Source organism: Stenella coeruleoalba (assembly GCF_951394435.1).
Source record: "Stenella coeruleoalba genome assembly, chromosome: 9".
NCBI classification, from domain to species: domain Eukaryota; kingdom Metazoa; phylum Chordata; class Mammalia; order Artiodactyla; family Delphinidae; genus Stenella; species Stenella coeruleoalba.
In genome coordinates, this window is record NC_137155.1 from 32614258 (window position 1) to 32627755 (window position 13498).

At 35.4% G+C, this 13498-nt stretch overlaps 1 protein-coding gene across 1 annotated transcript in view; it reads right to left on the reverse strand.

The window, feature by feature from the left end:
- Nucleotides 1–13498, reverse strand: part of ABCB5 (ATP binding cassette subfamily B member 5) — a gene marked incomplete at its 3' end in the record, with an annotated part of 141001 nt that overhangs the window by 70009 nt on the left and 57494 nt on the right. The window contains 1 exon segment of the mRNA XM_079932436.1: nucleotides 9223–9393. Within this exon segment, the coding sequence (XP_079788562.1) occupies nucleotides 9223–9393 (171 nt within the window).

Below are 13498 nucleotides of genomic sequence, written 5' to 3' on the forward strand. Positions count from 1 at the left end.
AAATTTTTGGGAGTGATTGGTTGACAAGCTTGACTGTGGTGATGGCTTCACAGGTATACATATATGCCCAAACTTTTCCAATTGTATACTTTAGTATGTGCAGTTTATTGTAAGTCAATTAAACCTCAAAAAAGCTGTTAAGAAAGAGAAAGTCAAACAAAAGAAACATCAGTACACAGCAACCCAGCTGGCCATGCTTGAAGTTCTGCAAGAATCCCCAATGAGACTGAGACATTTTAATGAATGTTATGTAAATATAATGAAAAAGCAGATTGAGGAGCAATTAACTGCATTGTAGGTAGGAAGATTTCTTTTTCTTAACTTCAGCAAGGTCTGATAATGGACATATGTGGTTTCTATAGATGATATTTATGTGTAATATACTCTGCGGTAGAAGAGAGGTCTAAGTACTGCAATGCTTAGTGCTTCCTTTATTTTTCATATTGCCAAACACAGACATTTTATTAAACTGATGAGTGGATAATACTTGGGGAATGATTTTTTATTTGCTTTTTGTTTTCCTCAGTCTCTTATTTACTTTTATGTGGTAATTCTAAGCCTTGCTTATATAAAAACATTCTTATGAATGGTATGAAAAATTAGTAAAAAATGTAGTTAGCTTTTTCGTTTTAGTTTTTTTAAATAAAATTTTTATTTTAGAATAATTTTAGACTTATAAAAAATTTGCAAAGGTAGTACAATATCCATGTACCCTGCACATAGTATACTCCAGGGTCAACATCTGAGATTTCTATAGTGCTTTTGTCACAACTAACAAAATAATATAAAACTAATTATTAACTAGACTCCAAACTTTATTCAGGTATCCTTAATTTTTATCTATTATCCTTTTTCTGTTCCAGAATCCTCTCCAGAATACCACATTGCATTTAGTCATTATGTCTCCTTAGGCTTCTCTTGGCTGGGACAATTTTTCAGATAGCTCTTATTTTTGAGGTACTAGACAGTTTTGAGGAATACCTGTCACATACCTGATAGAAGGTCCCTCAGTTTGGGTTTGTCTGATGTGCCTAGTTTTTAGGGGTAAGACATTCAGCCTATACTGATTCCCTTTCTCTCATTCAAACTTGAAGTTTGAATTCTACTTTGGGTCTTGGAGACCCTAGGACTTAATTACAGTGCCTTAAAAGATAATGTTAAGAACACTGTTGTTGAGTGTGAATGCATTAGAAGAACTATCACTGCAAAAGTGAAAACACCCAGATACCCAGGCTCCCGGCCCATATCTCTCCCATTGATTCAATTACATTTCCTTGAGGTTACAAATATTATTTCCTAAAAGCAAACAGAGCTCAAACCTTATTGATGAAACTATGTTACCAATTAGCTCAATGGTTTTCACAGTACTAGCAAACATTTCTTAAAACAAATTAATGCATATGAAGTTTAATTTAAAACTATAAAAGGGCACATATAACACATCATACTCAAAGGAGAATGTGGGGAGAGAGAATGCTGTAAAATGAAACAATTAGGAGATTGCAACTAGAAAAGGTCAAGAATGGTGTGCAGCCTCTTGTGACAGAATCAGAATCACAAGGTTTCCTGGTGCAGGTTTGTACTATTCCAGCCCTTCTCGTCTTCAAAGAGGGGCTCACAGGCATTTTTATACACATATATTCTCATATTTCCTCACTTATTAGGCATTACACATGGTGCAGGTTTACTTATTTTGCGAAAGTTCATACTGTTGTCTGACACCTGAAAACAGACAATAAGTGATGACCATTTCTACATTTGTGCCTTAGTGTGCATTGATGTTCCCCAGATGGGAACGGCCTGAGCTTACCCATTTGTATCATCTTTATGCTGCCAGGCTCCTGGCCTAAACTACAAACATTTGAATAAAGTCTATGTTATGTTACAAGTTAATTTGTTATATCATGAATTAGTGTCTGAGTATATGAAATAAATTACAGAAATACCTAATACTTTAAAAGGGAAAAACTGCTCCAAAGGCCTATCAAATGAGCCTACAAGTACCATACACACTTAAGGTACTATAAAGTATACTACAAGAATACAACTTCACTACATCATATGTGTGACCTAAAACTTGATATAATAGCCATAGGGGAGAAAACAATTTCCAAACTAATCATTTCAGACTTAAAACAGAGAAGAGATTTTGGAAGCCAAGGCCTCTTAGAAAACTGATCAAAGAAATGAGAGCATATGCTTTGTCTTTTAGCAAGAATTACTGTAAAGATAAGGAAGGTAGTGCAATCCATTCCACTGTTTTCCTCAGATGCCTAGGTGTGATAGATTTTCAATATGTCTTTGTTGCTATTATTTCTTCTAGAAAGTACCAATTTGAAAGGATTTCCTAGCATCTCCTCTCCTCCTTCACAGTTTATACAAAGCTAAAAGCCACACAATTAGTTATATGACCAAAGAAAGGTCAACAGGAAGATCTGTACTTGACACTGCTGGCATTTTCAGATTACTTCACAATTCCATGCATAACCATAAATCATCAGGTAATTAGCTTGGATTTTGAAATAGAGGGTGCTTTAAAACATTCCTCCCAGAATTGCTAGGGCAGAGATAAGGGCCTGAGGAGACCAGCTAGCTTCTCACCATTGGTGGCCATGGGCCTTGAATAAGTGTGGGCAACAGGAAAAGAAAGGAGAACAATGCAAAGCTGTGAGCATTTGAGAGGGCCTGCATTTGACTGCTGGGTCAGTTAACAGGAGTAATATACTCTCTGGAGAAGCCTGGAAACACAGAGTTCTAGTGTCTCACAGAAAGCATAAGGTGGGAAACCTATGGGACCACAAGTTCCCACTGACTGCCTCCTAGAAAATTGCCTCAGGTGGACTTGGGGCCCACTGATAACATTTGCTCCATGATGCAGTCCTATGGTCTTCAAACTCTTTTTTTTTAAGATGAAAAATCCTTTCATCAAATGAAAGCACATGTGGAAACTTGATATATGTAAATAAACCATACAGGTTAATGAGTAACTCCTCTATATGAATTGTTGATGGCGGGGGTGGGGGGAGGTGCAGCCCTACCTGCTCATCTACCTCACCTCCCCACCTTCTTTCATACCTCAAGAGGCTCCTGGAAAACCCTAGTACCCAATACTTCAAAAATACAGTCTGACAAATCTCTCACTACTCTTTAACAAATTTCCACATCTTTTAGCTACCAAATTTTAACTGATCATCTACTACAAGAAAGTCTCTATGGTAGTTATATGGGGAATACAGGGTTTTTGGTGTCTTAACTACATCATTATGATGTTGAAAGCCAATTGGCCTGGCATTCTTCTGGGTCAATATTGGTACCGTAGCTGAACAATATGGAATTACTGTCACATCACTATGCCTGTCTGAGAATGCTTTCTCTTTTGTAAAACATGGTGACAAAAAGAAAAATTTCAGGCACTTAGAAGCTATATTTAATAAGGGACTCACTTCCTCACCAATCTCTTCCTTTCAACTTGCATGTGAATATGTATGCATGCTTAGGTTAAGACCCTTTAGAAAAGAAAACACATTCAAAATCTAAACTCTTTGCTGAGTTGAAGCCATGTGTACTACCTAATTAGGAACTTGGAATAGTACACTATAGTACAATGTTTTCTTTTTATAGCCTGGAATCTGTTCATTCTCACTTCTAAAAAACTTAACAAACAACTGAAGATAATAAAATTATTTATAGTCACTTAATACCATTTTCCTTCTCTTAAATTTATTAAAAAGCTACTATTTGTGAAGAAGTTTACAACAAAAAGCAAATGATGAAGTAAACAGTGAATAAAAAAACACTACAATAATTAGCTCATCTTTCTTCTAGGAGGCAATACTGTCTTACCTAGCTCAGAGTGCTGACCAATAAACAATACATTAAAGATGTCTTATTTGGTAAGAGTTAGGATAATCAGTATTTTATATAGGAGTTTTCCTTATTTGTGGGGGAGGACAAAGCTTAGGAATAATTTAAATTCACAGAAATCACTAAGATAAGTATCCGTATCATGGGAAAATACCTTGCTGTATATTTTTAAGTTTTTTTCCTATGTTTTTTAAAGACTTTGAAATGTCCTGCTAAGTAATAATGATTTAAATTCATTTGTGGAAGAAAAATTTACTAGCTATATATACAATAGGGTCAAAATAAGCAGCTTAAGGGGACAAAAACAAGTCTATTACAGTCCTACATAGCAGCTTCAATTTGGGGTACAGTTTGAGTTTCTTTTCTAAGAAGGCAGTGTGGTTTTGTATAGAAAATAGTTGTTCTTTTTTTAATGCTGGTAAAGTACAGATAACATGAAATTTACCATTCTAACCATTAAAACTATTTTTTATTGACATATACCTGACTTACAATATTATATTAGTTTCAGTTGTACAACATAGTGATTCAATATTTTTATAGATTATACTCCATATAAAGCTATTATAAAATATTGGCTATATTTGCTGTGCTGTCATTCTAACCATTTTTAAGGGTAGGGTCCTCCTGGATCTGAGAGGTCAATTCCTTCTGTGTCACTATCCTTTTATGCTCAGGCTTAGATCATTCTTTTTTTGTGTGGTAAAATAACACAACATAAAATTTTAAAGTAATTTTAACATTTTTAAGTGTACTTTAGTGGTTTCATGTATATTCACATTGTTGTGTAACCATCACCACTCTCAATCTCCAGAACTTTTTCTTCATCCTATACTGAAACTCTGTACCCTTTAAACCATAACTGCTGATTCTCCCTTCCCTTAGCCCCTGGTAACCTCTATTCTACTTTCTGTGTATGAATTTTACTATTCTAGGTATCTCATATAAGTGTAAGCATACAATATTTGTCTTTCTGTGTCTGTCTTATTTCAGTTAGCATATGTCTTCTAGGGTCATCCATGTTGTAGCATGCGTCAGAACTTCCTTCTGTTTTAAGACTGAGTACTATTCCATTGTATGTACATACCACATTTTGTTCATCCGTTCATCTGTCAATGGACATTTGCGTTGTTTCTACCTTTCAGCTATTGTGAATGATGCTACTGTGAACCTTGGTATACACACGTATCTGTTTGAGTCTGTCCTTCCAGTTTTTTTGATTACATGTCCAGAAGTGGAGTTGCTGGATCATATAAGTAAGTCTATAAGAGGCTAGTTTAAGAGCGATCTGGTTTCAAATTTAGCTTCAAACCCTAGCAGGTGTATAATCTTGAGGCAATATACCATGGTGGTTATATGAATGAGCTAGAGGGCTGACTGTCTGGGTCTAGGTTCTGACTTCATTGCTTCCTATCTACTACTCAATCTCCGTGCTTCAGTTTGCACATCTGTAAAATAGGAGAATACATGTACGAATCGCATTGGGTTCTTGTAAGGATTAGTTATTATTGTTCATTTGTTCCTTTATTACACCTAAAATAACGACTTATGAATGGCTTCAGGGGGTCTGTGAACCCCTCAATATTATATATAAATCTTTCTGTACAAGTGCACTTTTAGATTTTTCGGAAGAGTTACAGTGGTTTATTTTTCCCTTTCTTAGTCAGATTCTCAATGGGACCCTGATCTATCAAAGGGGGAGAAGTGCTATCCTAAAAGAAGTTAGTGGCCTATAATTTAACACCAAGCCTTATAAATGTGAGCTTGATTAAGCAAGCTTGTAAAATGTCCCATGATGCTTTGGGATGAGGTATTCTCTGTGTTGCCTTTGTTCTCCTGGCTAAATTCCAGCCAAGGAAATCCCCTTGCAGCAATCCCTTGTCTGTTCCCAACTATTATAGTATTGCTACAAATGGTAAAAAAGAAAAAATCTAAAAAATTCCCAATTCCATATATAAAGAGAAAGTAAGATATCTGACAGACACACCAAAACATGTGTGAGTGTGTGTGTGTGTATGTATAATAATTAACCTAACTTCAGCTTTGGAAAACCACTTCTTGGGCTTAATATAATAAGGTAACCCACAGCCTAATGTAATATACCAATTTACTTATTAATTCTCCAAGTAGTATAAACATAATGTAAGGCACCTCAGAGGAAGACAAACAATGCACCACATGAGAAAGAGAAGTGATGATAAAGAAAAGCCTATGAGGGCTGCAAAAAAGCAGCTCAGTCTCTTCAAAGCATAAAGCTGTGATGGAAACCCATCTTTCATAATTAGCAAAGGGTCTTTTTAAAGGTACTCCATTAATGTGGTGTAGCTGAATCTCCCTTAATAATAATTATTCCTTAGATTTGCATACTACTTTTAACATTTCAAAGAGATTTTACAGGCTTTATCCTAAAATCAGTGTGGGCTTCCTCTGCTTCCCCAGGGGCCTGCAGGTGTTCACTGCCACGACTCCTCATGGTAGGGTAACCTGGAAGCCTGCTGCATTGGCATGCTGGGTCTAAACAAGTAGCAGAGTGGAACTCCATAGCTTGCAGTATAGATCTTTATCCACTAGTCCTAAGTCCTCCTCTTGAACAAGATTAGTGAAGCAAAACTAGATTGCAGCAAGCCTAAACTAAGAAGTCCAGAAAAGAGCACTTCAGGCCTTGGAACTATTCTGTATCACACTCATCCAGATACTATTCAACAAATATTTATTGGCTGTCTAATAGTGGCCAGGCATTGTTCTAACGCTGGGTATGCTGCAGTTAACCAATTAATGCCTTTGACAACAAAGAGTAGATATTCCAGTGGAGGAAGGGAGATAACAAAATAAACAAATACATATATAGTATGTTAGCTGATGAAAAGTGTTAAGGTATGTTTAAGGGGCAGCCAATGTGGGGTAGAGTGGTAGGGTGTCAGGTTCCAGGAGGAGCTTGGTACCCAACTCCATAGAACCTTGTAGCTACTGTAAGGAATTTGGTTTTTACTTAGCGTAAGAAGTGAGATAAGGAGGCATTGAAGGATTTGAAGCAGAAGCACGACATGATCAAATTTACATTTTAATAACATCGTCTGGCTGTGGTGTTGAGAACAGATTGAAGTGGGCATGAGAGACAGCTATTGCAATAATCCAAGTGAGAACAAGAGTGATATTTCCCTCATGCCCCTTTTCAATCAAAACCCACCCCCTGCCCCAGTAAACTATTGATCTGATTTTTTTTATCACTATAGATTAGTTCTACTGGTTTTGGAGTTTCATATAAAAGGAAGACAATGAGGTAATGGAGAGGAGGGGCTGGGAGGATATCTGAAGGCTGGCTCTGGAGGGAGGTGGATGCAGCATTCACCAGTAAGAAATAATACATTTTATTGTTCCCTCTTTGTTGGTTAGTGGTTTACATGGTATTTTGAGCTATAAAACAATCTGTCAACTGCTGTGGGTTAGGCCATGTCATGCCACAGCGTCTGAGAGTTTTTAGACAGATGAGCAGAAACAAGACATGTTGAATGCCCTACCCTTCTTAGGTGGGGACCTCTTTAAAGACTCAGTTCTGCAACCACCATCTGTGTAGTGGGTGTACGGGACTGTCATGGCACTAGAGTGTTCATTTCCTTGCCTGTATTTTAACTCTCCTCTTCACCACAAGTCAATTATATACTGAAGCATATGTATTTCATGAGTTTACTGCACTACTTGTCACCTCATTTGCTACCATTTACCCTCACTCCATAAAAGATCAGCAAAGTCTATTTAAAGCAGTTTTACACCCATACAGCTCTACAATGTTAATTTAATTACACCCTTTAAAAACTGGAAAACAATAACATAATTGAATTTTAAAAATATATACTTGGAATAATAGCTTACAAACATTTTGTATTCTTTTCTTTTCACTTATGATATAGATTTCATTTCTACCAGTAGGAAAATAATATTTATTAGTTTATCATGTCACTAAGCAACTGTTTATTTTAAAAGTCTGAACAAGTTTTGATTGCCTGAAGTGATTAACATATTGGATGAAAAGACAATGGGTACAACATTTAACCTCTAAACAACTTCACAGCCTATTACAGTATTTTTAAAAAATTTTATATATGTATATCAATTATATCTCAATAAAACTAGAAAAACTGTAATTTGAGATGGTTAAGTGTAATCATTTTTCAGTACGTTCAAGCCCTAAGTAACTAAACATCACCGTTAATAAACACAATTTGAGTGTATTCTATAAATAGAGCCCTGTCCTAGTTACTAAGTATAAAAAAATGAATAAAGTATGAGACATGCTTTTGAGGGAATCATCGTTTCTTCTCCACCAAAATGAACCAAATTGGCAAAGTGTCCACAATGAAAATGGATTTTCATATCACTTGCTTATTTTATGAAAATAAGAAATATCATGAGCAACATGTGGCACTCTCATCATTTGAGATGGAAACAATGGTAAAAACTTATAAAATCTGATCTGTAAGTTGATAATAGTAACTAATAGATTTTTCAATAAGCAGTGGGCAGTCTGGCTGCCAGTATCCATTTCTGGTCACACAAAATCAGTGTTTAAAAAGAAGAGCCTGTAATTTTCTTACAGAGAAAAACACAACCCATTTTCAGACAAGCACAAAGTAAAAAGTTCCATTAAGCCTTCTGAAGAGTTTGAAGGTTATGATTTAAAAGAGTGTTCGGCCACTGAAAAAACTATTCTGTGGCTTTTCATATCACCAAAGGGCCAAAGAATTGGCCCTTTACCATATTGCACTGCATCAGGGAGGGTAGTATCACCAGGGAGGGTGATACTACCCTCCCTGATGCAGTGCAATATGGTAAAGGGCCAATTCTGCATTGTGGCCATGAAGCATGTGTAATAGCTTGCAATGAGCAGGAAGTCAGTGCGAGGGCCCCAGGGCTGTTGAAGGAGGATGGTTCAAGGTCAAGGCAAACCACACTGTATGCTTCTCCACTTGAAGTGAAATTAAGTTAAAATGAGTACTCTAGGGTTGCCCAAAGAGGAAAAAATGGCCAGAGAAGAAAATCCCACGGGTGTATATGGAAGAGACAAAGGGTGGATGCGATTATAATTCTGATAGTGGTAGAGGTGTGGAATTACTCTGGGGAGGTGGGAAGTGCAGACCTGTTGGAATGGAGGTATATATGGGATGTTTGCTTGGATATGAGCCTCATATATATTTTTAACACTAAGTATAGCATCTTGTTCTTTCTTCCAAATCACTGCATCCATACCTTAAGGAGGGCTCTGAAATTAATAAATAATCCGCTATGGAGCCATACTTTCTTGTATTTAAAAATAATGCTGAAAGAAGAATATGAAAATAATAAATGAATCTTCTCACTTACCTTCTCCAGTGTGGCTTGAACCATTGATTCGCTTTCTGTATCTAGGGCAGAAGTAGCCTCATCTAAGATCAGAATCTTCGGGTTTCGAACTAAAGCTCGAGCAATCGCGATTCTCTGTTTCTGTCCTCCACTCATTTGAGCTCCTTTTTCCCCTACCAAGGTATTAAATTTCTAATGAAAAATAGGAAAGAAAACAGAAACAGAAGGCAGCATGGTTAGATGATTAGAATAGGAAATGGCAATCACAGTTGTGTTTTAATGCCAGCTTAATCTCTACTTCAGCCTGGCTGGTATTGACTTATGATTTGTTCTTTGTAAAAACAAACAACTATTTTAAAAGAGTGTAGTGAAGAGAAGCCCTAAGAAAAATTTGGCTAGGACTAAAAGACATGAGAACATAGGATAATCAAGGATTTTAAGGAAGATTAATAATAATCTGAACCGATTTTCAAAGTTTTAAAGACATTTTTTGAATGCACTGGTATCTTTAAAAGAAACACTATCCGGACTCTGTTGAATTGATCTATTTGTTTTTCTTTCACCAATACTGTACTGCCTTGATTACTGTAGCTTTATAATAAGTCTTGGAAAGTTGGATAGTGTAGTCTTTTAACTTTGTTCTTCTTCAACATCGTGTTGGCTATTCTTGGTCTTTTGCCTTTCCACATAAACTTGAGAATCAATTTGTTGATATTCACAAAATAACTTGCTGGGATTTCGATTCAGATTGCGTAGACTCTATAGATCAAGTTGGAAGAACTGACGTTTTGACAATATTGAGTCTTCCTTTCCATGAATATGGACTATCTCTCCATTTATTTAATTCTTTGATTTTATTTGTCAGAGTTTTGTAGTTTTCTTTATATAAATCTTGTATGTATCTTGTTCGATTATTACCTAAGTATTTCATTTCTTAGAATCCTAATATAAATGGTATTGTGTTTTTAATGTCCAATTCTACTTGTTCATTGTTGGTATATAGAAAAGTGACTTTTGTATATTAATCTTGTATACTGCAGCCTTGATATAATTGCATTCTGTACTTTTTGGTCTGTTTTCTTTTATCTAGCATAATATTTTTGAGATTCATCCATGTTGTGTGTATGAGTAATTCACTCCTATTTATTCACAATGTGCATCTATCTTGGGTTGCCAGATTTAGCAAAAACAAAAACACACCAAGAACCATGGAGCTCATTTAATTTTGATTTTCAGGTAAATAATGGAATACTTTTTAGTATATTTCATACAATACTTGGGATATACTCATACTAAAAATTATTATTTATCTGAGATTCAAATTTTACTGAAAATTCTGTATTTCATCTGGCAACCCTATATAAATCACAATTTGTTTATACATTCAGCTGCTGATGAACATTTGGGTTATTTCCACTTTTTGAATATTATGAACAAAGCTGTTATGAACATTCATGTACATGATATTCTTGTAGTCATATTTTCATTTCTTTTGGAAAAATATGTAGGAATAGAATGCTGAGTCATAAGTGTTATGTTTAACATTATAGTAAACTGTCAAATTTCTTTCTAAAATGATTGTACCAATTTCACTTTATTCAGAATGAAAGAGAGATCCAACTGCTTTATATCCTAACCAGAAGTTACCATTGTTATTCCTTTTAATTCTGGCCATTCTATTGAATGTGAAATGGTATCTCATTGTGGTTTTACTTAGGATTTCCCCGATGACTAATAATGTTGAATATTTTTCATGTATATTTTCTCATTTGATTATTTTTTGGTGAAATGTCTGTTCAAGTTTTTGTCCAGTTTTTATTTTATTTTATTTTTTGGTCTAATTACCATTTTGCAAAGTTCTTTATATATTCTGGGTGCACATCCTTTGTCAGGTCTGTGTATTGAATATTATCTTTCACTCTGTGTCTTGCCTTTTTATTTTCTAAATGGTATCTTTCAAAAGGTTTTAATTTCAATAAAGCCCAGTTTATCATTTTTTTAACTAGTAAGTGCTTTTCCCAGAATTTTTTGCCTACCTTAAGGTCACAAAGATTTTCTCCTAAGTTTTTATTTCTGAAGTTTTATGGCTTAAGTTTTTACAATTGGCCTAAGATTCATGGCAAATTATACGTGTATATAGTATGAGGTAAGGGCCACATTTCTTTTTTTTTTTTTCCCATATGGATATCCAATTTTTCCAACACCATTTGTTGAAAAGACTTTCCTTTCTCCCATTGAATTACATTGACCTTGTCAAAAATCAATTGACTAGGTATGTGTGGGTCTATTTCTAGACTCTCTATTGTGTTCCACTGACCTAAAAGTCCATTGTTATGTCATTACCACTGTCTTAATTGCTGTCTTAAAATTAGCTATTGTAGGTCTTCCAGCTTTGTTGTTCTTTTATCAAAATTGTTTTGTCTATTTTTGGTCCTTTAAATTTCCAAATAAATTTTGTAATCAGCATGTTGATTTCTGCACATGCAAAAAGACTGCTGGGATTTTGATTGAAATAGCATTAAACTTATAGATCAATTTGGGGAGACTCCATGCCTTTAAAAATATTCAATCTCTAAATCAACGAATAAGGTACATCCTATTTATTTAGGTATTCTTTATTTTTTATTTTTTTAAACATCTTTATTGGAGTATAACTGCTTTACAATGGTGTGTTAGTTTCTGCTTTATAACAAAGTGAATCAGTTATACATATACATATGCTCCCATATCTCTTCCCTCTTGCATCTCCCTCCCTCCCAATCCCACCCCTCTAGGTGGTCACAAAGCACCCAGCTGATCTCCCTGTGCTACGCAGCTGCTTCCCACTAGCTATGTATTTTACGTTTGGTAGTGTATATATGTCCATGCCACTCTCTCACTTTATCACAGCTTACCCTTCCCCCTCCCCATATCCTCAAGTCCATTCTCTAGTAGGTCTGTGTCTTCTCATCTTACCCCTAGTTTCTTCATGACCTTTTTTTTCTTTCTTTTTTTTTTAGATTCCATATATATGTTTTAGCATATAGTATTTGTTTTTCTCTTTCTGACTTACTTCACTCTGTATGACAGACTCTAGGTCCATCCACCTCACTATAAATAACTCAGTTTCGTTTCTTTTTATGGCTGAGTAATATTCCACTGTATATATGTGCCATATCTTCTTTCTCCATTCATCTGTCGATGGACACTTAGGTTGCTTCCATGTCCTAGCTATTGTAAATAGAGCTGCAATGAACATTTTGGTACATGTCTCTTCTTGAATTGTGGTTTTCTCAGGGTATATGCCCAGCAGTGGGATTGCTGGGTCGTATGGTAGTTCTATTTGTAGTTTTTTAAGGACTGTCCATACTGTTCTCCATAGTGGCTGTACCAATTTACATTCCCACCAACAGTGAGAGAGGGTTCCCTTTTCTCCACACCGTCTCCAGCATTTATTGTTTGTAGATTTTTCTCCCTTTTCTTCCTTCTCCCTTTTTTTCTTGATGCATCTGGTTAATGGTTTATCAATTTTCTTTATCTTCTCAAAGAACGAGCTTTTAGTTTTATTGATCTTTGCTAATGTTTCCTTCATTTCTTTTTCATTTTTTTCTGACCTGATCTTTATGATTTCTTTCCTTCTCCTAACTTCGGGGGTTTTTTGTTCTTCTTTCTCTAATTGCTTTAGGTGTAAGGTTAGTTTGTTTATTTGAGATGTTTCTTGTTTCTTGAGGTAGGATTGTATTGCTATAAACTTCCCTCTTAGAACTGCTCTGCTGCATCCCATAGGTTTTGGGTCACCGTGTTTTCACTGTCATTTGTTTCTAGGTATTTTTTGATTTCCTCTTTGATTTCTTCAGTGATCTCTTGGTTATTAAGTAGTGTATTGTTTAGCCTCCATGTGTTTGTATTTTTTACAGATTTTTTCCTGTAATTGATATCTAGTCTCATAGCATTGTGGTCGGAAAAGATACTTGATATGCTTTCAATTTTCTTAAATTTACCAAGGCTTGATTTGTGACCCAAGTTATGATCTATCCTGGAGAATGTTCCATGAGCACTTGAGAAGAAAGTGTATCCTGTTGTTTTTGGATGGAATGTCCTACAAATATCAATTAAGTACATCTTGTTTAATGTATCATTTAAAGCTTGTGTTTCCTTACTTATATTCATTTTGGATGATCTGTCCATTGGTGAACGTGGGGTGTTAAAGTCCCCTACTATGATTGTGTTACTGTCCATTTCCCCTTTTATGGCTGTTAACATTTGCCTTATGTATTGAGGGGCTCCTATGTTGGGTGCATAAATATTTACAATTATT